Source organism: Harpia harpyja, chromosome 18, assembly GCF_026419915.1.
Source record: "Harpia harpyja isolate bHarHar1 chromosome 18, bHarHar1 primary haplotype, whole genome shotgun sequence".
NCBI classification, from domain to species: domain Eukaryota; kingdom Metazoa; phylum Chordata; class Aves; order Accipitriformes; family Accipitridae; genus Harpia; species Harpia harpyja.
The window spans coordinates 227,221-250,535 of record NC_068957.1 but is presented as its reverse complement, the minus strand read 5'-3'; the positions used below and the strand labels follow the sequence as shown (position 1 = coordinate 250,535).

Here is a 23,315-nt window from a genome sequence, read left to right as displayed (position 1 = left end):
CCTTCCCCTAAATAATGGCACTACACAAGCAGCAGCAATGAGTATCTTTTCTCCAAATATTTACACAGCTTAAATACCCATGTGGGGAAGGGGGATCTTTGCTTTGGCCCCAGCTTGGGCACACATGTGGCAGCCCAGGCTCCTGTAGTGACCCTGCCGTGGGCTGGACTAGAGGTCACACCACGTTGCCTACGGGGCTAGACCTCTGCTTTAGTGTTTCCAGCCCCACAGGCTCAGGGAGAAGCAGTGGCTCCAGAGACACCAAGGGACAAACAGACAAAGCAAGGCAAGCAGGGGGGCTCCACACACATGGGGCACAGCAGGGACCTGGAGCCCCCCTGCCTGATCCCTGGTCCCTAGGGGCAGCACCCAGCATATGGGCTGGACTGCTGCCCTACCGCCAGCCTAGGGTGGGTTGCTGAGCTCCTTAATGGCCTGGAGGATTCTCTTCATGTGGCCCACTTTGGTGATCCCCAGGTCCTGCAGGAAGGACAGAGGGGGGCTGACATGCTTGCGGGGAGCCAGCCCTCAGTTCTCGCTGCCAGGGAAGCTGCAGGGTGGAGGATGAGGCTGCAAAGCCCAGCTCCCCATGCTCTCCCTGCCAGAGCATGGTCCTTGCTAGGAGCCCTCTGTCTGCTTGCAAGCATGTCCCCATGCCTGGGTGCTGGAGAGGGCATGGTGCTGTTGATCCTGCTTTGGGCAGGTGTACAGAGCCTTGCAAGCTGGAGGGCCAGGGCCAACCCCCTCCCCTGCTTCCAGCCCCTGTGTGCAAGCTAAGCAAGCAGTGCAAGCTCAGCCCTGCAGGGCTGGGGCTGGGTGCAGGGTCAGCACCTGCCTTTCCCCCTGCCCTGAGGGAGGGGGAGAGGAGCGATGGAGGACACTGTGCTCCCCAGGGCTGGGGGTCCCTCAGGGGGCACAAGGGGGGTTGTACCTTCAGGTCTCTCCTCTCCAGCAGGATCAACTCAGAGCCCTGGATGTCATGCCGGACAAAAATGTCTCTGTACTCCCCTAAACCGAGTGCTTCCAGCCAAGCTGCCACCTCCTCGGAGCCCCACTTGTCTGCTAGCAGGGAGGAAAACCACAGAGGTGGACTGGGCCCCTGCGAAGGCAGCCAGACGCAGCAGGGCAGGCAGCAGGCAGTGGTGGTGGCAGGCTGCAGCCAGCATCCCCCACCCCCAGCTCTGGCAGGGCCAGAGGCCACAGCAGGCTCAGGCTGGAGAGGTTTCTCCTCAGCTTACTTACGGAGCATCCGAGCCTCTTTCCATCGACAAGACCCCCCCCAGCCCTGGGGCAGGGACTTACCTGAAGGGCTGAGCTGTACCATAGCCCCCTTCTCCCCTTGCAGTGGTAGTGGAGTGACAGGGGCGGGGAGCTCCGCATGCCCGTTAGCAGAAAAATTAAGCTCTAAGGAGCTGTTGGTGACAAAGGTGACATCCCCAGGCAGCCAGAATAGGCCCTGTCCCCCTCCCAGAGGGTCCCTCCAGAGCATGCCCAGGACAGGAGGCCGACAGATAGGTCAGCACGTGGGGGTCCCTACTAGCGTGGGCTGCGCCTGTCTCCCTCCCTGGTGTGCTGTCTGCTTTACCTGGGAGCGCGCTGTTTGTCTTCAGCCTTTGCACCTTGTCCTTCTCCTTCCTGGGCTTGGGGATGTTGAGGCGAAGCTTGAAGCTGCCCTTGTTGGCGCTGCCGGTGCTTTCCTGTGAGAAGCCAGGCTGAGCCGAATGCTGCAGCCCCCATGGGGCCACCCAGTGGGCTAAGTTCTTCCCCCCTCCTGCCCAGTCCCTGTGCACCCACCTCCTCAGCGGGGTGGGCGATGGGCCCCAGCCAGTGGATGTCTAGCAGCCTCTGCAGCTCCTGGCCCAGCACACTCAGGGGGCCGTGCAGTGCCTCCTCCTCCTGCGGCGAGTCCAGCTGTGGGGGACAGGGACCATCCCCAGCCCTGCTGCCACCCCCAGAGGTGCCAGCCAAGGGCACGGGCCCCTCCGTTGGGGGGCTTGGGGTGCTCCCTGGCCCCCCACTCACCGCCTTCCCTTCCAGGAACGCCCTGGTCTCGGCATACAGCTCCTTGATGCTCAACACCACCTCCACAGCTGCATTCCTGCTGAGAAACTGGGGGGGCATGGAGAGGTGACCCCTTGAGCAGCAGGGCCCTGAGGCGGCCAGGTGAAGGTTGCCTTGCACCCCCAGCCCTAGCTCACCTCCGAGGTGCCAGCGGCTTTGTTGGAGAGGGCTTCGCTCAGTGCCAGGGAGCTGGTGTTGACAGCGTGTGCCAGCTCCTGTTCCACGGCTTTGTGAGCCTTGGCTGCCTCATGGATCCTGCAGGAGAGAGGGACTGGAGCTGCCAGGGCTGGATGGGCAGCATGGGACTAGGAGACCCCTGTAGTTCTGGGTGGCCATAGCAAAGTCCCCCCCCGCCCATGCCCACCACATCCCCATCCTGCACCCTGACCTGGTGATGAGGGTCTCAGCAACCCGTGAGACCTGCTGCAAGAGGCTGCTCTCCTCCTCGGTCAGGTACTCCATGGACTGCTGGGAGCTGAGCCGTGGCCGGGCAGTCGCTCGGTAGCTCTCCCCCTTCTGCTTGTCCTCCCAGGACTTGAGGGTGCTTTCGAATGCCTGCAGGGGACACGGAGATGGCCCCCTTCAATCTCTCACACCTCCCCGTGCCCCAGCCCGGGCCCGCTGTGCAACCCTGAGCTCACCCGGTCCCTCGTCAGCATCTGGGCTCGGTTCTTGTGCTGGATCTTGATGATACCGGGTGGCTGGATCCAGGCTTCTCCATCCACCTGCACAGGGACGCCCTCATCCCCCCGGATGGTGATCTTCACCACGCGGCACTGTGGGGCAGACAGCCCAGGGTTGGCATCACGGCTGGCACTGTGCCACTGGCTTCAGCTGCCGTGCTGGGGCTGAAAAGCCTCCCAGTGCTGTGCCAGTGCCAGCCAGGCGCTCAGCTCAGCCACACCGCCCCAGGTTCTGCTGGTGCCCCAAAAGCTTTACGGCACCACACAGGGTCCCTTGTCCCTACCTGCGCGATGCGATGGTGCTGGAGGTTGATGACCCGTGACACAGCCATCTGGATGCTGCCAAAGACGGCTACCACCTCCAGCTTCTTGTCATCAAAGGATGGAGCCCCGAAGTTCTGTAGAGGATCAGTACAAGTGAGACTCCCAAACCAGGCTCATTTTGGGACCCAGCTTTTCCCCCCATGTGTGCCCAAGGCAGGGACATGCCAGACCCCTGCCAAGGGCTCCCAGGTTCCCTGGGACCATGGGAAGGACATCGTGCCCCCCCCCTTCCCCACCCTGCAGTGCTGGCACTCACATTGTCCTCCTTGGTGCCTCCCCAGAAGTTGATGCCTCCAGCGTAGCTGGGGATGTTGAGGACAGCGATGCCCTGCAGGCTGGGCAGCGAGATGGGCACCCCATCGCACTGCAAGAGAGGGCTGAGCCTGGGGGCCGCTGCGCCGCCCCCCCCAGCCTATCCCTGTTCCCACTGTTGCCCCGTACCTCCAGCTGCACCCGCTGCTCCAGGTTCTTGTAGGTGCGCTGCAGGAGCTCCTTCGTGCCCAGCACCCCATACCACATCATGTTCTTGGTGCGGCTGCTGCAGGGTGAAGTGGGACAGGTGAGAGGGGCTGCACCCTCCACGGGGCACTGGGCTGAACCAGCCAGCCTGGACTGCTGGCCCTGCGCCTGCCTCAGTTTCCCCATTCCCAGAACAGGGGGTCTGCCCATTGCCTCCCGGGAGATGCAGGCTGCAACATGTGGTACCCAGACGTGCACCCTTCCATACCAGCAGGGCAATGTCTCCTCTATCCAGGTGTAGAGTGTGTAAATCCCACCAAGTCCTCCTGTGCCCATTCACACACCTGGGGGGCCACCAGCAGCCAGAGCCTCACGGCAGCCCTCCCCCTTCCCAGGGTGGGGGTTTGCAATCTGCCACCCACCCAGGGGTGCTCAACCCAGCACTACAGCATTGGGTGCAAATGGAAAACCTGCCACAGGAAGGGGTCCCCAGCCAGGCACAGCAGCCCCAAGCCAATCCCATGGCTCCTGGCATCCTGACGGTCCCTCCTGGTGCAGGCACTGGAGAGCTGGGGCAGGGAGGGGGGGGGTGTACATGTTTGTCCCAGGGGAATCTGGGGGGTTTCAGCCAACCTGCACTTCTTGGGGTGCTCATCCCGTTTGTTGTTGAACTCCAGGGAGATCTTTGCATCCAGGCCGATGCCAAAGTAGTTATTCATGACACATTTCTCCGAGAAGTGGCTGAAAGCAGCAGATGGGGCAGGCGGGTTGGGAGGCAGCTGCACACAGGCAACCGCTGGGCTGGCACACTGGGGCATGAGGTATAAAACCCACCGGAGCTGCGGTGTGAGCTCCTGGAGGGGTTGGCACTGGGAAGCCTGACCCAAGCCAGCAGGGATGGGTGGACCCCCCCTCATTCCCCATGGTGGGACACCTGTGGTACACCCAGGACCTGCCTGCACGGGGGGGGGGGGGGGGGGGGGGGGGTTGCGGGGAGCCCTGAGCTCCCAGCAAGAGCATGGTGCTGGTCAAGGGGCTGGCAGCAAGAGATCCTGCACTGGGCATATGCAGTCTTCCCCAGCATGGGCACTGCTGGGCCAGGGAGGGCTGAGCACCAGGGATGCCCCAGCAGCCATCTCCAAGAGGCAGCGTGGTCCCAGCTCTGCTCCCACTCTGTGATGGGCAGCAAGGGTGGGCCAGGGTCCCTGGGGCGGGCAGGACTGCAGACTCACAGGGTGCTGGGGTCTTCCGGAAACTGCAAGCTGCCGAATGTGTCTGGCCGGTCCAGGATGATGGAGGAAGACGCGGAGGTCACTGTCTCCCGCCGGGAGCCTGGCCGGGGGGGAAAAGGACGCAGCTGCTGAACTGGCTCTTACCCTGACCCCATCCCACGGCTCACCCCCATGCCCCCCCAAAAAGCCACATGCCCCCTTGGCATCTTACTGAGCCTCTCCTCCTCCTTGTTGAGCTCCTCTGAGCTGTCCTTCTTGCTGGGGCCTGCGCTGCCCCGGTAGGCTTGGGTCTGCTTGTTCTGCTCATCCACAGCTGGATGCAAAGAGGGGCACGGCAGTGAGTCTCGGCAGCCCCATGGCCCTGTGCCCTCTCCCCGGGTCAGCCTTGTGGGCTCATGCCAGGCAGGGCCCAGGGTGGCACCTCTGCCCTGCATTGGGGACCTCCCTCAGCCACGCCAAGCATCAGAGAAGGGCTGATGCCCTTGGACTGCACAGCACTGCTGCCAGCCCAAGGATTCAGACGGGGAAACCAAGGCACAGGTCCAGCACCAACCTGTGGTGGCTCTGCAGCCCGTGCCAGGCTGCTGCAGTGCCACGCGAGCTGCCAGCCCCCGCCACCCCCTCACCTTTCTCTGCCTGCTCAATGATTTGCCGCAGGGCTTTCTTCAGGCTGTTTGCCCGCAGCATGAGCTGCTCCTTGGATTTGAAGATGCGAGGCACGGGGCTGGGGTTGAAGCTGCCACCTTTCTCCTGGTCCCTGGTGTCAGCAGGGGTGGCCTGCGCCATTCCTTCGGGGACCACAATGGCCTGAGCCTCCTCGTTCAGCTCCCGCACCAGCGAGTCCAGCTTCTCATTCAGCATGGCGCACTGCGGGACGCCCACCATGCTCAGCACCCTGGCACAAGCTGCTGCCCCTGACCAGTACTGGGTGCTTCCCTGGGCACCTTGTGCTTGCCTGGGCACCTTGTGCTTGCCTGGGCACCCATAGCACCTGGGCATCCCAAGCGTGAGGGCACCCCATCTTTGTCTAGGCACTCCATGCTTGACTGGGGACCCTGAGTGCCTGGGCACCCCATGCTTCCCTGGGCACTCTAAGTGTTGGGGAACCCTGTATGCCTAGACACTCCATGCTGGCCTCGGCACCCCAAGTGTCTGGGCACCTCAGGCACAGCACACCCTGATGCATGCACAGCAAGGGCATGGGCCGCTGGAGCAGACCCCGGCAGCCCCTCCACTGCCCGGGGGCTGTGCCACCCAGCATGCCCCAGCCCTCCAGCTCCCCTGCAACCCACCTTCCGTGCCATCAGCTCAGCCTCCTGCTTGTTCTCTGTTGCCCTCTTGTAAGCCCGACCGACTTCAGCCACAAAGTCATTGACAGTGCCACAGAGGAACCTGCCGAGGGAAGCAGCAGGTGGGTAGAGAGGGGCACGGCACGGCCAGCTGGGCACAGACGCCAGCCAGGGGGGCTGCTGGGATAATGCCCCCATGCACCGGCGGGTCAGTGCCGGGGTTATCTGCTGGGCATCAGCACAGCCAGCAGCCGCTGGTGGCCAGAGAGGAGACAGCCTGGCCTGGGGGGAACTCAGCACCCCTGGGGACATGCCCCCAGCCCAGCAGGGGGGGTCTGGCACCCCCATCACCAGCCCCCTCCTTACTTTGCAGAGGAGATCACCACCGAGTGCTTGTCCGACTCCAGGATCTTGGCCAGGTGGAAGGCAACAGAGTCAGCGTAGTGGGAGATCTGGGCCTGGGGGGTACAGGGGAGGACAGCTGGAGCCATGACACCCTGCCAGGTGCCCTGCTCCAGGATGCAGCCTTGCCCGGCCAGCCTGGACCAGGGATGAACAGCCCTCCTCAGCCTGCTGCCCCAGCCCCAAGGGCAGCCATGCCCACGCTGCTGGGCAGAGGGGATGCTCAGCCACAGCAGGAGGGAAACTGAGGCAAGGAGTTGAGGGGGAGCACACAGAAGAGTCCAAAATAGCCTGCCAGTAGAAGGCCAGCTCTACCTCATCCTGCTGCCTGCTCCCAAGTGCAAGTGCCAGGCTGAGACCTGCCAGACTCATTTCATCACATGCAGCCGGCTGCCAGCCTCCTCACAGCCCCAGTTCCCAGGGACCTCCAGCATAACCTCTCCCTGTGCAATCCCACCCTGCGTGCCCCCAAATCAGCCGATGGGGTGAATGGGAACCTGCCCCCCAGCTGGCCCTACCCCATCTCAAGCCCTCCGTCCCCAGTGGTGCCCACCTGGATGTTGGAGTCCCCGTTCTCCTCCTCCTTCAGGGCTGGGGGGGACTGCTTGGGGGCCTCGTAGGTCAGCACACTCCACCTGCCAAGCAGAGTCCACGGCTGCCTGCCGCTTCCTGGCACCCCGGCACAGGGACACGTGGGCAGGGGACGAGGATGGGCTGCCTGAGAGGTGCCGAGGCTGGGGGGGGAGCAGAGAGGCGCGCCATGCTCACCGGTCCAGCATCTTGGTGGTGGCCCTTTCCAGCTTCTCCAGGATCTGCAGCAGCTGAGTGTCATCATCGCACAGGCTGCCCCAGCCCAGCACCCGTGCCAGGTCATTGCCAGTCCCCAGGGGCAGGACACCCAGCTGGCACTGTGGGAGAGGGATGGGGCAGGGGGGGCTCAGAGCAGTCCCTAAGGGCACCTGCGACACCCCCAACCCCGCCATGCCCATCGCTCACAGCACCCCGGGGCACAGGGAGGCTCCCAGCTGCGGCAGGTGCTGGGGACAGTGCCAGCCCGTGCCAGCGATGCCAGGCACTCCCGCTCACTTGCTTGTGGAGGCCAAGGGCGTCGATCTCGGAGAGCACCCAGCCCACGCTGCCATCCCCCCCGCACACCAGGATCCGGAAGGTGGAGAACTTCTGGAAGAGGCGCAGTCTGGGGGGGACAGGATAGAGGGGCTGGGGGCTGTGCCAGGCACCCACTGCGACCCCGCCGGGGCCACCCTGGGGCACCCAGGCCGGCGCTTACCCCAGGTGCGGGCCCCCGTTCATGAGGTCAAAGACTTGGGCCGGGTTGAGGAACTGCTTGAACTTGCGCAGAAACTTGACGCCCTGGTTGTCCCCACTCTTGGAGTTGACGAAGGCCAGGAGAGGGCTGGAGCAGGTCGAGGGGCAGGTGGCCTTCCAGAAACCTGCGACGAGCCGAAGCACGTGAGCCCCCAGCCCCGGCTCCCACCCACCAAGGACACTGATGGAGACATCTTAGGAGAGCAGAGGCCACGTGGACACCCTGACTGCTGTGCCCGATCCGCAGGGTGCTGGGGCCAGGCAGGAGGGACAGTGATCAGGGTGCCCAGGCGATGCTGAGGGGTGGGAGGAAGAATAAGACTTGGCAATGGGGATGGGGTGGGGTGGGATTGGGATAGGGATGGGCAAGGCTAGCACTGGGGCAGATCCAAGTTAAACTCCTGCTCCATCACTGTCCCTGCAGGCACATTGTGTCACCAAGCTGACTTGTGTCCCTGGCCCACCACTCCAGAAGGGGCAGCGGTGGTGGGTGCACAGGAGGGTCAGTTCCTCACTGTGCCAACAGCCCAGCTGGGACTGACCCAGCAAAACCACATGGGAATGGGGCACACTCCCACCTGGGGGTGCTCCCAGGGGTGGCACTGGCAGTCGGCACGACCACCCCCAGCTGTCAGCCCCAGCTCTGCCACCTGCTCCTACCAGGGCTCCAGCGGGGTGGGTGCAAATGACGCAGAAGCCTCGGGAGGCTTGGCAGCCAGCACCATGCTTTTAAAGAAATGAGATTGGAAATGAAATGTGCCCGAGGCAGAGAAGGATCGATAGCTGGCCTGCAGCCCGCACCCGCCTCAGGCACATCTTGGCCATCCCAGTCCCCAGGCCATGGGCCGGTGCCCGCTGGCTCTTTCCCTTGGCAGACCCGACGATGCTGCGGCAGGGAAAGCATCAACCCTCGCTGCTGCTGGCACTGGCCCCACAGCCATTGCACTCAGACCCCCATGGGGTGTGACTGGGAGCCCCAGTGCTTCCACCACACGGGGAGTAGCATCCCCACAGCCCACCGCCACCCAGCCCCGGCATCGCTCGATCTCTGCTCCCAACCTGGCTGAGTGGAGCGGATCAGCAAAGCAAAACACTGGGGGCTGCTGAGTCAGAGCGTGGGCTGCCGCAGAGGAGCCCACTGCCAGCAGCACCCACACACTGGGGGGGGGGGACAGCACGGCAGGAGGAGGGGGGCTGAGGCCTCACTGGGCTGCTTCCCACAGTAGCAGAGCCCAGTCGGGCTTGGCAGCAGTCACAGCCACCGGCCCCGCAGCTGTGCCGGCCTTGGTTGACTGGGCTGCCGCGAGAGGGACAGGGCAGAGATGCTACCGGGGAGCCAGCCACGAGCAGCCGCAGCTCTGAAGCTGGAGGAGAAGCCGCGTGATGGTTACCCTGACAGCATCCCGATGAGTAACAAGAAGCAGATGAGCCACCGGCTGAGCTGAGCGGTGAAAATCATTAAAGAATGAGGAAAGAAATATCCGGAGGAAAAGAACAGATTTTGCTCAGCAGAGGCCAGCTGGGCCCCTCCGGAGAGGGCAAGAGAGATGGCGGAGGGGTCCCCCTGGGCCGCACATTGCTTCTCCCCACAGCACCCCGCAGCCACCTGTGCTGGGGGAAGATGTGCTCTGCACTACCAAAAAAACAGCTGAGGTTCAGACACTGAGAAGTAACCCAAGCAAGGGCCTCATCCTGCCCTGCAAGGTGCTGAACCATTGGGGTGCAATGGAGGGCACCTCACATCAGGGGCTCAGGGCTGGTGCTGCTGACCCCACCACAGAGGGTGAATGACCAGGGTCACTGCAAGAGGCAGCCTGGCAGGAGCAACTGAAGCCACACACGGAGAAGAAGTGCTACCCCAAAGCATGGCACCACCGCAGCAGAGCTCAAGGCAACAAGCAGCCTTCAACCAAGGATGTGGCAGGGAGGAGCGTTGACTCTGGAGCCTACTGAAGGTGATGTTCCTGGTGCCCCACAGGAAAGAGGGCACAGTGCCACAAGTCAAAGCCTGCAGAGGAGCTCAGAGAGCCCTGTCCCAAACAGCCTGTCCCACCCACCCGTAGCCCAGCCCTGTCCCTCCCTGACTCACCATCCGAATCGATGCTGTTCAAGGCAGTTGGTGGGATGATGGACACTTTGTACTGGCCCAGGGGGCACCTCTTGCCGAAGAGCTCCTTGCAGGCACTGTGAACCTGGGGACACAGGGACATGTGCATAAGCAAAGCTAGGGGACGCAGCACCAAACCCCCAGCCTCAGTTTCCCCAGCGATGAACCCAGGAGGGGCAGTGCCGTCTGTGCCATGGGCGGGGGGGGACAGGGACAGACACATCCTTACAATGGCCTTGCACCAGAGACACCGCCAGTCCTGCAGCCTCCGGACGCTGCCGCAGGTCCGGTCGCAGACGGCACAGCGTGCGCTGACAGGCAGGTTCCCCTCCAGCCACTGGTGGGGCATGGCCACCTGCGGAGAGGGGCAGTCACCAATAGCACACCACTCCTGCCACCCCCCCCATGTGCTTGAGAGACAGTGACACGGGCCACCCCCTTCCCCAGGCACCACAGAAGAGGTGGGCAGGGGATGATGTCCCACAGCAGGGTAAGGCAGCCCTGGGGCCCTTCCCATGCCCTCTCATCCCTGCCTGCCTGGCCCCTTGCAGCCACTAGCGCATGGGGCAGGGCAGAGATGTCCCCAGCAAAAGTCTGGGGATGGCCCCACTTGGAGAGCAATAAGGGATCCTGATGCTGGATAGCAGAGGAGGTGTCCCCAGGCCATGTCCCTGCAGAGCCAAGCCCAGAGGCCACACAGTGCAGGGGACACCTAGGTGCCAGGGTCTCCCCTGCTCTGATTTCGGCATAGCAAGGCCAGCTCTGCTGGTGGCTCTGTTCTGCCAAGGTCCCCCATGGGGACTCCCCTGCTTACCCCATCCTCATCCTCGATGATTTCAGTGCCGATGGAGGCCAGGGTCGTCCACTTGCAGTTGTTGGTGGCTCTGACAGCGCAGCGCTTGTGTGCCTTGAACTTGCAGACTGCATGGTGGGGAGCAGGTGAGGAGCAGGGATGGTCCCCACGGGATGTGCAGCTCTGGTCCCCAACCCCTCCACAGCTGGTGACGGCAGCCAGTGGGCATCACCCCGCACCTCTCCTGCTCCAGGCCAGCCTCGGAGAGGGTCACCCACCCCAGTCCCAACCCCAGCCCACCCCCCAGCAGGACCCTGGCACTGACCTTCGCAGGAGAGGCCATGGGAGGTGACACCCGGCAGGGCTTCACGGCACACGTTGCAGAAGGTGGGGCGGGCATGGGAACAGGCGTACCAGTTGTGCATGCCGGAGAAGTGCTCCATGTTGAACTGCGTGGCCTGCTGGAAGGCACAGCCCTGTCCCGTCAGTCCCCTGGGACCCCCAGCTGGCACTCCCTCCCTCCTAGTCCCCCTGAGTCCCCCCAGACCCACTCCTGGTTCCCATCCTCCCTGAAGGGCTGCGCCAAGGGCAGCAGCTCCTGTGCAGCAGCCAAAGGCACCCCTAGCTCCTGGGGCCCAGGGACTGGTGTCACTGGAGAGGAGGGGTGGCTTTTGGGGGTCCTGGGGACTGCGGGAACTCATGACCCTGTGGTCTCTGCAGAAGAGCGTGAAGGAGGGGGCTGTTGCTGAAGCAGACGAGCTCCTTCCAGAGGTGGAAGAGGCGATACTTCAAGCTGCGGGGCAGGACGCTCTATTACGCCAAGGATGCCAAGGTAGGCTGGCGGGGGCTTCCAGCACACTCAGCTGGGGGGGCTTGAGCCTGCAAGCTCAGGAGGAGCCCAAAATTCCCTGCCGTGGTGGACTGGGACTCCTGTTTCTCCTCCGCAGTCACTGATCTTCGACGAGGTGGACCTGTCCGATGCAGCGTGGCCGAGACCAGCACCAAGAACATCGTGAAACTGTTGTTGATGTTCTTGGTGCTGGTCTCGGCCACGCTGGCATCGGACAGGTCCACCTCGTCGAAGATCAGTGACTGCGGAGGAGAAACAGGAGTCCCAGTCCACCACGGCAGGGATTTTGGGCTCCTCCCTGAGCTTGCAGGCTCAAGCCCCCCCAGCTGAGTGTGCTGGAAGCCCCCGCCAGCCTACCTTGGCATCCTTGGCGTAATAGAGCGTCCTGCCCCGCAGCTTGAAGTATCGCCTCTTCCACCTCTGGAAGGAGCTCGTCTGCTTCAGCAACAGCCCCTCCTTCACGCTCTTCTGCAGAGACCACAGGGTCATGAGTTCCCGCAGTCCCCAGGACCCCCAAAAGCCACCCCTCCTCTCCAGTGACACCAGTCCCTGGGCCCCAGGAGCTAGGCGGTGCCCAGAGCACAGATGGGACATTCTGAGGTTCACACCATGCTGGATGCAGCAGAGTAAATGATGTCCATCGCCCACCATACTCTGGGCATTAGGCACTTTATGTGATTCGGGAGGGTGCCACTGGGCGCGGCAGTGCTGGCAGTTGGAGGTCTCTAGCAGCACAGAGCCACCGCTGCCGGTCGCTTCCTCCCCATCCCCAGAGCAGCACCAGGGAGAGCCTTGACCTGCTGCAGCTCCCCAGAACCCAAGGGGGCAGAGCTGGGGCGAGGAGAGCTCCCTTGGGGACACGGATGCCCCAGAGCCACCAGGACTGCGCCTTGGAGGTGGCACTACCCAGGCACTGCAGCCCCAGCCTCTTTGCTGGGTTGGGGAGCAGATGGACGGGATGTGGCCAGCCCTGCCCGGCCCCCCCAGCCCCCGGAGGGGACAACCTGAGCTGAGGGCAGCCCACAGCAGGCAGAGGGTCCCCTTGCAGCACAGCACATCCCTGCAGCCTGGCCACCCATCATCCTCTGCCCTCCCTGATCCACAGCACCTGCCAATATTTACCCTCCTTGCAGTGGTGTTTACAAGGCTCAATTAATTAGTGTTTGCAACGCGGCTACGAGCCTGTGCCGAGCGGGGTGGCAGAGATGCTCTGGCACTGCCTAATCTTTGATTGTATCTTCTTTAAACACCGCCCGCAGCCCCATTCAGCTGCTCCTCTGCAATTAGCCACAACAGCAGTTGTATCAGATCCCAGCACACGACGACAAGGCACATTTAACGGTGAATTAGCACTGGTCGCAGAGGGCATCACGAGAGAGCCGCAGCCCCATGCCCTGCACTCCTGTGCTCAGCCCCTGTGCTGCAAGAGGTGGCACCCAGGCGCCCGACAGCCTGAAAACACACTGGCCCCTGGCCTTGGTGTTAACCCACTGCCCCACGGCTCCAAACGAGATGGCCAGGACACCAGGAGTAGCAGGAGCCTCCAAGGTCACAAAGAAGCCAAAACCCCCACCTGGGGTGCTCCCTGAGCTTCAACTCCCCCAAATGCCTGACCCTTCCCCAAGCCCCGCCAGGGCATGCACCGGGATGTCCCTGGCTCTTCCAGCTTGCAGCCCTGAGTTTGGAGAGGGACGTTTTAAGCCTTTATCGCTCCCTATCAACTCTTTGCCCCTCCTGGAACTGGTGCAGGGTTTGGCTGTGGTTGGTCCCCATGCTGCCTGCAAGTGTCGGTGCAGGTTCAAATAGCACTGGTGTCCCCAGTGCCAGCACCCAAGGACCCACCGCGTCCCCTCCCCAGCCTCTCAGCTGCGAGAGCACACAGAGGAGATGGTGAGCCCAGAGCTGCCCTGAGCCTAGGCTGCGACACAGCCAGCAAGGGGAGCATGGCCTTTCAGGGGAGTCCAGCTGCGACCCCCAAATCCACATACAAACCATGCACCCTAGCACTCCCTGCCCATGTCAGGAGGGGACAGGGCAGCGTCCTGCCATGGCCAGGTCAGATCCAGAAACAAATGCCACTTCCACCACACCTGTTTGCATGCAGCGGACACAGGCACAGGCTCTGCATTTGCTGCAATCATTGCTTTTGCTGCGAAGGACAGGCAGCATGTGATGACGAGGAGCGGCGGGGGGGGAGCCCGTGATGGTGAGGAGCAGGAGAACGTGATGACAAGGAGAAGAAAGAAGAGGCAGGTCTGTGAAGGTGGCTCAGGGCTATCACAGCAGGGGCAGGAGCCAGCGCTGCAGCGGAGCGCGGGTGCTCAAGCTCTGCCTGGTTCCAGGGCCACGTGGGTGGCAGGATACAGCCAGGAAGGCTGCCCGGGGGGATGGCATCCCCTCCTTTGAGGGGGCCAGAGCTGAAATGCCCCCAGCCACGCTGCTGCGGCCGCTGCAGCAATTTCTCCTGGCAGCCAGCAGCAACAAGGCATCACCCAGCCCCAGGATGTCATAGTCCTGGCCATTCTGGGGACGGCGACATGGCTGCCAGCACCGCGCCAGTGCCAGGCTAAGGCAGAGCCCAAAAGGCAAAGCACACACCACCTCCACCACGACACGCATTAGAGTTTTATGACACCCAAAATGCCATAGCTATGGGGGAGTGTGCCTCAGTTCCCCCCCCAATACAGACTAAGTAATCACCAGCATCCCAGCATGGAGTGGGAAAGCTGGTGCAGAGAAGCTTGGGGGGCACCTCTCCCCACATCCACCCTTGGGTGCTTCCCAAAACATGCCTGCGGCTGCCCATGCAGGCTTCTTCAACCCCAGCGCTGACACAATGGGGCACAGGTTCAGTCGGTACCAGTATTGCCAGCATGGGGCCAGCCAGCGAGCCCCCCTCCCTGGGGAAAATGAGGCAGGTCCCCTGTCCGAAACGAGCCATAGAGCCCAGCCATGCCACTCTGCCTGGGCAGGTGCACAAGTTACTCTTCCTGGGGTGCTGGAGGGCTGTTTCAGGGTCTCACTAGGGTGAACCACCCACCCACACCTGATTTTTTTTGTCTGTGGGTCTCAGCCAGGAGCACCTGGTGCTGCCCTGTGCCAGGAGCAGCTCAGCAGTTTCGGAGCCCTGCTTTTGGCACTAGGGACAGGAGGAGACCTGGGAGGCATCTGATGGCCAAGGCCACTAGCAGACCTGGCCACACGGTGGGAAAAGCCATGCTGCAGCGGGCAGCGTTGAGCGAGCCCGTCGTTTCCCCTTCACAAACAAGAAAGGGGTGGGGAAGGCAAAGGCCAGCATTCGGGTGAGTGGCAGGCGGGATGTGCCAGGGTGGCATTGTCCCCGCCGTGCTGGCTTCCCTGCAACCCCAACCAGGGCTCCAGGGTCACCACAATAATACGATCCCCTATAGCAAGTGGCTATTAGGTACCCTATACCTCCCAAGAGCCGGAGCCGTGCACCTGCAGCACAGAGTAGGGGCTGCCTCTTCCTCCCAGAGAGTTTTTGGGGACACTGACATCCCCTGGCCACTGGGGTGGGAGCTCTTCGCTGGCCACTGCACAGCCCTGAGCATGGCATGCCACCTGCACCCCGAACCGAGCCCTAGCCTCTCCACTCAGCCCAACCACAGCTTTTCTGGCCGGTGAGCCCCAGCCAGCGCTGCAGGGAGCCACAGCGAAGCCAACGCTGGCTCCGTCCCAGCAATAGAAGCGGCGACACAGCATGCCGATACCCAGAGCAATGTGCAAACTACCTGGCCACCAGCCCGAGGCCAGCTTGCCTCTGCGGGGCTCTGCCCCAGCCCTCCTCTGCCCCATCTCGAGGACCCTCCTGGCTCTCTGCAGCCCGGGGGGCTCAGCACCAGCTGGTATGTGCCTGCCACCGCGGGGGTGTGTGTCCCAGAGATGCAGAGTGGAGAGGCAAAGGCAAGAACGAAACCACTCGGGGTCTGCGGAGAAACTGCCATCTCCGGCTCAGCCACAGCTGGTGGAGGGCAAGCAGCACCGGGGCCTCAGAGGGGACGCAGCTAAAATTAGCCCTGGGAGTATGGCCAGTCACTGGCAATGTGCCCCACCAGGACTGGGCTAGTCCCCAGGGGCCATCGTGCCATGGGCTAGCTGTCTGCTTGGCACGGGCAAGGGGGCTTGCTGTGCAGTCCGGGGGAGCTTGACTCCCTCCAGGACCACACTCCAGCAGGGCTTCTTCCAGGCCAGGGTGCACCCCAAAATGTCAGCTCTTCCCTCGGCCTAAGGCAGAGCCCTGGGATGCTGCTTTGAACGCCCACCCCGCTCTCCCAGCTCTGCCACAGCCATCCCTGGGAAGAGCCCGTAGTGCAGCCAGGTTTGACCACAGCTGGGGCGGGGGGGGGGTTCCTGCTGGGATCAGCTTGGACAGCGAAGGAGCTGCTGGAGAAGAGCCAGGAAGGCTGTTACTCGGGAATGCTGGCACATATGGCTGGTGGGCACCACACTGGCTGCCCACCTGGCTTGCAGCCCTACACCGCTCCTGATGGGATCTGCTTGGCCCCGTGGCGATGCGATGCCTCCCCAGGGAGGAGGAGAGGGGACCGAACACCCGCCAACGCACTGACCTGCATTGCACCAGCATCATCCCGGGCAGCCACCCTCCTGCAAACACAGCAGCCCGCTGGGCATGTGCCAGGGTCTGGTCGGGTCAGAGCTCATCCCCCACCCCGAGCCGGCGGGTGCCAGGACAGCAGGGGAGAGGCAGCAGCCCCGCAAACAGCCTGGCCATGGGGCCACCAGCATCTGCTGAGCACCCCGTGGGCTGGAGTCAGTTGGAAACCTTATCAGGCTTTGCGATATGGCAGAGCTCTTCCGGGACTGGGCAGCCGGGGGGCTCGGGGCTCGGTGCCTGCGGGGTGCCACAGGCTCAACTGCATCCGTACTCCCTGAGGATGTAGCCTGCTGCCACTGCAGGATCCTAAATCCCCCTTCCCAGTGCTGGGGGGATCCTTGAAAGGAGATTTCGGTACCAGTCCTGACATGCCATTATGTGGTGCCATGAGGCTCCACTCAGGCCATCAAAAGGGGACAGAGGATTAACGTGGAGGAGAGAAATGAGAGAAGAAGCCCCCAGAAGGGTGATCCCCCCTACACCTCATCTTCCAGCAGTCACAACCTACAGCTGCTTTTTAGAAATGATCTTGTTCTTCCCTATCTACAGCCACATCGGTCCCCGAGCATCCCACTGGCAGGCATCCCGCACCAGCCTGCCCTGTGCCGGCCCCCCCCACCCCTCGTGCCCCGGTACCGGCGGGTACCCTGCCCAGCTGCTGACGGGTGAGAGCAGCGCTTGCATAATGGAAAATGTGAGCGGGGAGAGGGCAGCACGTCTGAGAAACCTCACAAACATCCGGCTGGCGACACTGGGGCTATCTTTACACCCCAGTCACAGGCTCGCTGAGCCCTGATTAACGAAAGCAAGCCCAGCCTCCCCTGCACTGCTGCAGCCTCCTCAGTGGGGATGGTCCCAGGCAGTGTCACTGTGCCCTGCAGTACGGTCCCACTGCGGGGGGTGACCCAGTGACCGGCCGGTCCCCTTGCTAGCCTCTGGCAGGCCGTGTGCCACCAGGCTGGGAGCAATGCAGGGTACAGCTGGGGTGGAGATGGGCTTTGGCACTGGCTGGCCACGATGTGGCTGTGGCTGGTGGGCAGCTCTGGAGATGGAGCCCTGGTGGGGGGGGGGTCACCTGGAGCTGCCCAGGATCATGGAGATACTCAACCCATGGGTTCTGAGTATCTCCACAGATGGAGACTCCACAGCCTCTCTGGGCAGCCTGTGCCAGCATTTGACCAATCTCACAGTAGAAAAAGTGTTTTCTTGTGTTCAGATGCAGTTTCCTATTTTTCCATCTGTGCCTGTTGTCCCATTGGCAGACACCACTGAAAAGAGCTCGGTTCCCTCTTTACTGCACCCTGCCCTTCAAATATGTATCCACATCACCGAGGACCCCCCAGCCTCAGCCTCCCCTCCAGGCTGAACAGTCCCAGCTCTCCCCGTAGGAGAGATGCTCCAGTCCCTCACCACTGTCAAGCCAGGAGGATGCACTGCCCCGGAGACACATGCCACCCTCCCGATGCAGGAAGGAGGTTTCCAGGCCTGGCCCCAGGGGTTCTACCTTGCTTTCCTTGTCTTTTGGCCAGGATCTGGCTCTCGGCGGGCAGCCATCCTCACAGCCTGTCTCTGCAGCATCGCCCTACCAGGCCCCCCACAACTGGCCAAACACCCCTACCTCCACAGGCACCGCTTGCCCCATCCCTGGGGCACCGTGAGCCTGTAGGGTGCCCAGTGCCTCCAGCAAGGACCAGGAGCGCTCAAGGAACCAATAATGCCACTGATCTCTCCCAGCCCCACCGAGTGGCTGTGACGTACCCCAGCATCAGGAAATCGAGAACATGATCCCCCTTTCTAAATGGCAGACAAGCCATGCCCCTGCCCCCCATGGTCATGCACATTGTGTCCACCCCGTCGGCAATGCTCCTGTTCCTGGCATGCACCCCCCCCGTCCCCCCCTGGTGCCTGCAGCCCCCCGGCTCTGGTGCAAGCACCCCAGGACCAGTCTCTTGCTGCAGCTCCTTGCAGCCGGAGCTGAACCAAGCAGAGCTGCTGGATCACTCCCCGCCTCCACTCAGCTGCTGGGAGAGCCCGTGCCGAGGCAGTGCTGGGAGCCCAGCGCCTGGCCCACCCGGGCAGGATCTGTCCCCCCACCCCTGTTTGCCAGCACCTCAAATGTCTTGGTGTGCCCCAGAGCCAGTGCCCCCTCCTTTGCCATCACCTCTTCCCTTCATGCCCAGCCCTAAGGGGACCAGCTCTGGGGTGCAGCATGGCATCCCCCTCCTGCTCTGCCATTGCACTACCAAAACCTGGTGCAGGCAACTGGCAGCCCCCGGCAGCGGCGAGGAGGAGAAGGAGGGGGTGGCAGCAAGACCCCATCGGTCCTGGGGCCATTCAGCCTGGCAGGGGCACCTGCGCCTGGCAGCTGTCATTGTCGCTGAGCACAATGGCCTCGCCGCCTCCATGCCAACACCAGCACAAAGCGCCCTGCGGGGTGCCCTGGCAATTACAGCCCAGAGAAAGCCAAGCTGGGGGTGTGGAGCGGGGAGACATGATTGATGGGGAGGTTTGAGGAGGAGACGCGGGAACAGGCATTTTGGGGGGGCGCACTGGGAATGAGGAGCAGAGATCAGGAAGGATTCAGCAGATCCCAAAACGATCCTCACCCATCCCTGTCCCCATGGGGCTGGACAACACCCTGACATGGGGGAAGCTGCTCGCTCCCATCACCAGGGTCCCCCCAGTCAGTGTGGGTGGGCAGTGGGGTAGGGGTCCCAACCCTTCCCAGCCCCCCAACATGGCAGGCTCCTATAGAACCCCTCGAGCACCCCAACCGCCACTGATGGCCAAAAAATAGGCCAGCCTGCCCCCATGCTGCTAACCTGGTTATCTCTGGGAGCTGCAGCCCTGGCACTAGACTCCCTCCCTCATTAACTGTGCTAATTAGGTACCTGCCCCAGTCTCTGGGGTGCAGGCAATGGTTCCCCCTCCCCCCCCACAAACCCGCATGGGTGCACAGGGATGTCGAAGCAGCTCGGAAAGGTGCCTGTCATGGCACACGTGCTGCCCGTGTAGCTGTAGCCATGGCCAGAGGGATGGGCAGCATGTGTGCCACGGCACAGCTATGAGCTAGGGACAGCCCAACCTGAGTGGCAGCAGCAATCACATCCCAAAATCCTCACCTCCATAGGGAAGGAAGGACCACATCCAGCGAGGAGCCAGGCTGGCAAGCATGGTCCTGCCGATCCAGACCAAGGCAAAGGGATCCTTGGGGAAAAACCTGAACCCCAACACTGAAAACACTGAGACTGGGGGGGGGAGATAAACGCACAGCTTGCTCTCAGGCCCCTCCAGCACCAGCCCTGCCCTGCTCTCACCCCTCTCTCCTCCCCTCTCCCAGCTCTGCAGGCCATTAACCCAGCCATGTCCTTTCCGTCTGCCCATCCATCATGCCGCCTGCCTCCCCCGGCACGCTGCGCGGCATCACCTCCTGCATGGCTAATTGCCGACACCGGGCAGGATGCGGGCAGCGGCCGCGGCAGGCAGGGAGCCAGCAGCTCAGCCTTTCCCCACACGTAGCCTGTCAGCTGGCGAGGCCAGACCTGCTGATGGCACAGAAGGGCTTTGGCGCCTGGGCTGGGGGCTCAGGGCACACTCGTGTCCCTGTGCTGCTGCTGCAGGACATGGGCACAGTCTGGCCATGTGCCCTTTTCTCTTGGGTTTCCTGGCATTGACGACTCCCTGCGATATCCCCTGTGCTCCACAGCACAGCAAACCCCTCCAGCGTGGCAAATGCCACGTGGCAAACTCCAGTGGCTGCTGCCGCCCCTCCGGGAGGGTGCTGAGGGCTCGCACACAGCACTAAGCATCCCCAGGACCCTGCCCACCAGCCTGGCCTCCCACCGTGCTCCCGTGCAGCACCCTGCACCCCGGCACAGCCCACGCACCCACCTGGCAGACAGGTTGGAGTGGGCAGAGAAGGCGCCAGCCTGCTCCAAAGAAGGGGAAACTGAGGCACGCTCCTTGAGCAGCCAGAGGGACTCAGCAAGAGCCCCCCCAGCACCACCTGCCCCGGAAACGTCTCCTGCCAAGTGGGAAAACCCCACGGTCCTGGGTTGGGAGAGTGCGACTTCCGCACCCCTGGGCAGATGCCCTTTGCCCCTCTCATGCCAGTGTGCCAGGCTTAGCACAACAGCCAGGCCTGGGCCAGCGGGAAGGGAACTTGCCCCAGTCCCAAGCAGCCCCGAGCTGCCCCCAGACCCAGCACACCACCCCATCACCACTGCCTCCCTCTGTGCCTGCGGCACCCAACACCAGAGCCTGGGGGCATCGCCCTGCTCTACAACTGCATCCCCCCGCAGTGTTTTCTCAGCTGTTCCCCCTCTGCAGGGCTGCACGGCCACCAAATCCCACCGAGGGGTGGCTGGGGCCGGAAGCCGGCTGCGGGGGGGAATTTCTGGCACAGCCCCAGGGCGAGGGTCCCCCCTGCAGCGCAGCAGCCCCCGCGTGCCCGCTGGCACTGCAGGCACCGCCTTGACTCACACCACCGCCTCCTTCCCGCAGCCAGGAGGTGGATGCAAAGAGACCGCTCACCTGGCACGTCACCTAGAGCATCCTCCCCATGTCGTGCCCACATCCCCCCTCCCCAAAACGCCCTCCCCAAACCTCGTCTCCCCACTTCCCACCTGGCCGTTCAGCCCAGGTTATTTCTCCCTGCACTTCAGGCAGGAGGTGCCTGGCCATTTGACCATCCCCACCTCGGACACCTACAGCCACCCACTCCTGTTTGGCCAGAAGGCGCTGCACCCCCTATTTTTGTAGGTCCTACCAAAATAGCTTCCTCTGAGCAAGCTGCGCACACACACGCAAGCTGCCCTCATGCCAATGGCTGGGAGGCAAAGGAGTGTCACTATCAACCTCAGAGGTGTCCCCATCCACCCAGCAAACCACCACGGGGGACTGGATCTAGGGAAGGCTGCGGGAATGGGGCCCGCAGGGGAGCTGGCACAGCCGAATTAATCTGGGGCACCGGGAAAGATGCTGACTCCATTTTGCCACCCACCAGGCCCTGCATGCACGGTGCCTACAGCAGGGTGTGGGATCCCAGGAGCCTACGGCACCACGATGACCCTAAATCTCACCCCCAGAGCGTCCATGGCGCAGAGCCTTCCCAAAAGAGCCCCGTTTCCCCCGGGGGCTGGTGGGGGTAACCCAGGGGATACAAACATGGGATGAAGGCATTTGCAAGGGGTGGTCCAGGTATGGGAAAGACCCTGTCTCCAAACGGTGGAGTAAAATCCGTGCTCCACAGCCCCATGGGACCAATGCTGACTCTGCCACCATAGGGTTTGCACCTTTTCCATGTGCCCTTCCCCAGGCCACAGGGGGCCAGACCCCTCCTGGCACTGCCCTGGGCACTGGCTGGGTTGGGTCTGTAAGCAGCAAGTGCCTGGCACTGATTTACACCCCACAGCAGGCAACCACCCCCCCCCCCAATTCTCAGCAGGGACCCCGCGCTGCAGTGAGCCCCTCGCCCCAGGCCCCCGTGCCCCTGACCTTGCTCCTCATCTGCCCCGAGGTGGACACCTTCCGGATGAGCTTGTGGGAACTGTCCTCCTGCTCGCCCTCGCTGTCAGACGACTCCTCGCCACCCGCCTCGGGTGAGATGGGTGCCAGCTTGTCCGAGTCCAGGGATGACACCGATTCCCGGGTCTTCCTCAGGAACAGGTCCCCAGGCACCAGCTTCTCGGCCATCTTCCCCCCCCCGGCTTGGTTCAGGGCTCCGCTGCCTCCTGTGACAGCCCTGGGAGGACAAGGACACACAGGAGTGGAGGAAGAGCCCTGAAAGGGGGTGCATGGCCCCTCACCCTCTATGGCTTGGCCAGCCAGGAGGTGCAATCCTGGAAATCAGGGGAGACAGTGCTTCCTCACCCAGGAATGCCGCTCAGGGTGACTTCCTTGCAGGCAAAGTTTTCCTTCCTTGCCTTTTTTCGGTGTCCCAACTCTTCCTCACCCTGCCTGGCATCCCAACACTGTCCCTCGTTCCTCTGTGGGAGACTGCGGCCACCCCACGCCCTGGCATTGGGGAACACCTCCCTTGCCGCAGCCTGCGCCAGCCCCCCCTCCGGTGCCCATCCCCAGGGTGCTGGGCTGCCCTCAGTGGCCAGGGCAGGGAGGGGGGGGGCATGAGTAGTGGGGGGTCTCCATGAAAAGCAGCAGCTGCCTCCCGCCATCCGCCTCGCTCCGGTAGCCGGTAGCCGGCAAGGGCTGGGAGCATCCCCCGACCCCGTGCCGGTGGGTCGCCAGTCCCAAGCAGGTGGCTGCGGGCCGGGTGGGATGGAGGCAGGGGCGCGGGGTTCCCTGCATGTGGGGGAAGCCATCTCCCCACGGCATCCCTGCCCGCCCCGGGGGCTGCGGGCGGGCAAGGGGGACACCTACCTGGGCGAGCGAGCCTGGCCGGCTGCAGGGCTGCCGTGCCCGGGCCGGGGGTGGCGGGCGGCACCCCACGGCGCCCTGCCCGGCCCCACGCGGCTCCCGCGGGCCGGGTCCGCCGCCGCCCCCCCCGCGGCTGCCGGCAAACGTGGTGCCGACTCCCCGCGCAGCAACAAGCGTTTCGGAGGGGGGGGGGGGGGAAGCGAGGGCACCGCAGCGCTGCCGGCCGTCCCCCCCGCTCCTGGGCGCAGCCCCCCCCCCCCCCGCTGCGGGCCTCGCACCCCCCCCTCCGACCTCGGGGCTGCCGGGTCTCCGCCGAGCATCCCGCAGCACGCCCGGGAGGGGGGAGGCGGAGCGGCGCGCCCCCCCCCGCCCCCCTCCGCGCACACACCTTGCACACCCCGAGCCGCCGCCGCCGCTTGTGCAAGGTCGCTCTTCCTCCGGCCCCCGCCCGCCGCCCCGCAGCCCCCCCCGGCCCCGCAGCGCGGCCCCGCCGGGATGTGCCTCTGCAGGCAGCCCCGGCCCTGCCCCTGCGCCGCAAGCCCCGGCCTGCTCCGGCGCGGCGGGCGCTGCTGCGCACCGCGCGCGGCGGCACCGGCGGCCCACGCACGGCCCCGAGCACGCGGGCACGGGCGGGCACCCGCACCGCCGCCGCGCACATGCGTGTGCACCGCCCACGCGGGCACGGCGGGCACATGCGGTGGAATGGGAGAGCACATGCACCGCCGCCGCGCACATACGTGTGCACGCTCCCACGCGCATACAGGCACGCACGGCCCCG

The 23,315-nt window shown here is 63.8% G+C and overlaps 1 protein-coding gene across 6 annotated transcripts; it reads right to left on the bottom strand.

Moving 5' to 3' along the window:
* Positions 1-29: 29 nt before the first annotated feature.
* LOC128153919 (diacylglycerol kinase delta-like) lies at positions 30-22,555 on the bottom strand. Of its 6 annotated transcripts, XM_052813881.1 has the most exons (28): positions 22,541-22,555; positions 21,659-21,905; positions 11,884-11,994; positions 11,556-11,768; positions 11,002-11,152; positions 10,698-10,804; positions 10,113-10,238; positions 9,866-9,968; positions 7,739-7,901; positions 7,537-7,645; positions 7,219-7,358; positions 7,004-7,085; positions 6,415-6,506; positions 6,052-6,151; positions 5,386-5,626; positions 4,971-5,072; positions 4,760-4,859; positions 4,161-4,268; positions 3,510-3,606; positions 3,325-3,432; positions 3,029-3,142; positions 2,703-2,837; positions 2,450-2,616; positions 2,199-2,316; positions 1,795-2,109; positions 1,586-1,697; positions 932-1,062; positions 30-480 (listed from the first exon to the last, which is right to left on the bottom strand). In XM_052813881.1, the coding sequence occupies exons 2-28, from the start codon at positions 21,854-21,856 to the stop codon at positions 406-408; spliced, it is 3,618 nt and encodes a 1,205-aa protein (XP_052669841.1). In that variant the 5' UTR covers positions 21,857-21,905; positions 22,541-22,555; the 3' UTR covers positions 30-405. The 6 variants fall into 6 exon arrangements, with proteins under 6 accessions (XP_052669841.1, XP_052669839.1, XP_052669840.1 ...); XM_052813879.1 differs by lacking the exons at positions 11,556-11,768; positions 11,884-11,994; positions 21,659-21,905; positions 22,541-22,555 and having other exon boundaries at positions 1,586-1,712; positions 1,795-1,911; positions 2,023-2,109; positions 9,866-10,238; positions 11,002-11,136; XM_052813880.1 differs by lacking the exons at positions 11,556-11,768; positions 11,884-11,994; positions 21,659-21,905; positions 22,541-22,555 and having other exon boundaries at positions 1,795-1,911; positions 2,023-2,109; positions 9,866-10,238; positions 11,002-11,136.
* Positions 22,556-23,315: the final 760 nt, after the last annotated feature.

Excerpts from the sequence above, each read along its gene's own strand:
- LOC128153919 (XM_052813881.1), bottom strand. The coding sequence starts at position 21,856 with ATGGCCGAGAAGCTGGTGCCTGGGGACCTGTTCCTGAGGAAGACCCGG. Across the intron at positions 11,769-11,883 it reads ATTACGCCAAGGATGCCAAG|TCACTGATCTTCGACGAGGT; the intron begins GTAGGCTGGCGG and ends TCTCCTCCGCAG. Across the intron at positions 10,239-10,697 it reads TCATCGAGGATGAGGATGGG|GTGGCCATGCCCCACCAGTG; the intron begins GTAAGCAGGGGA and ends CCCTCTCCGCAG.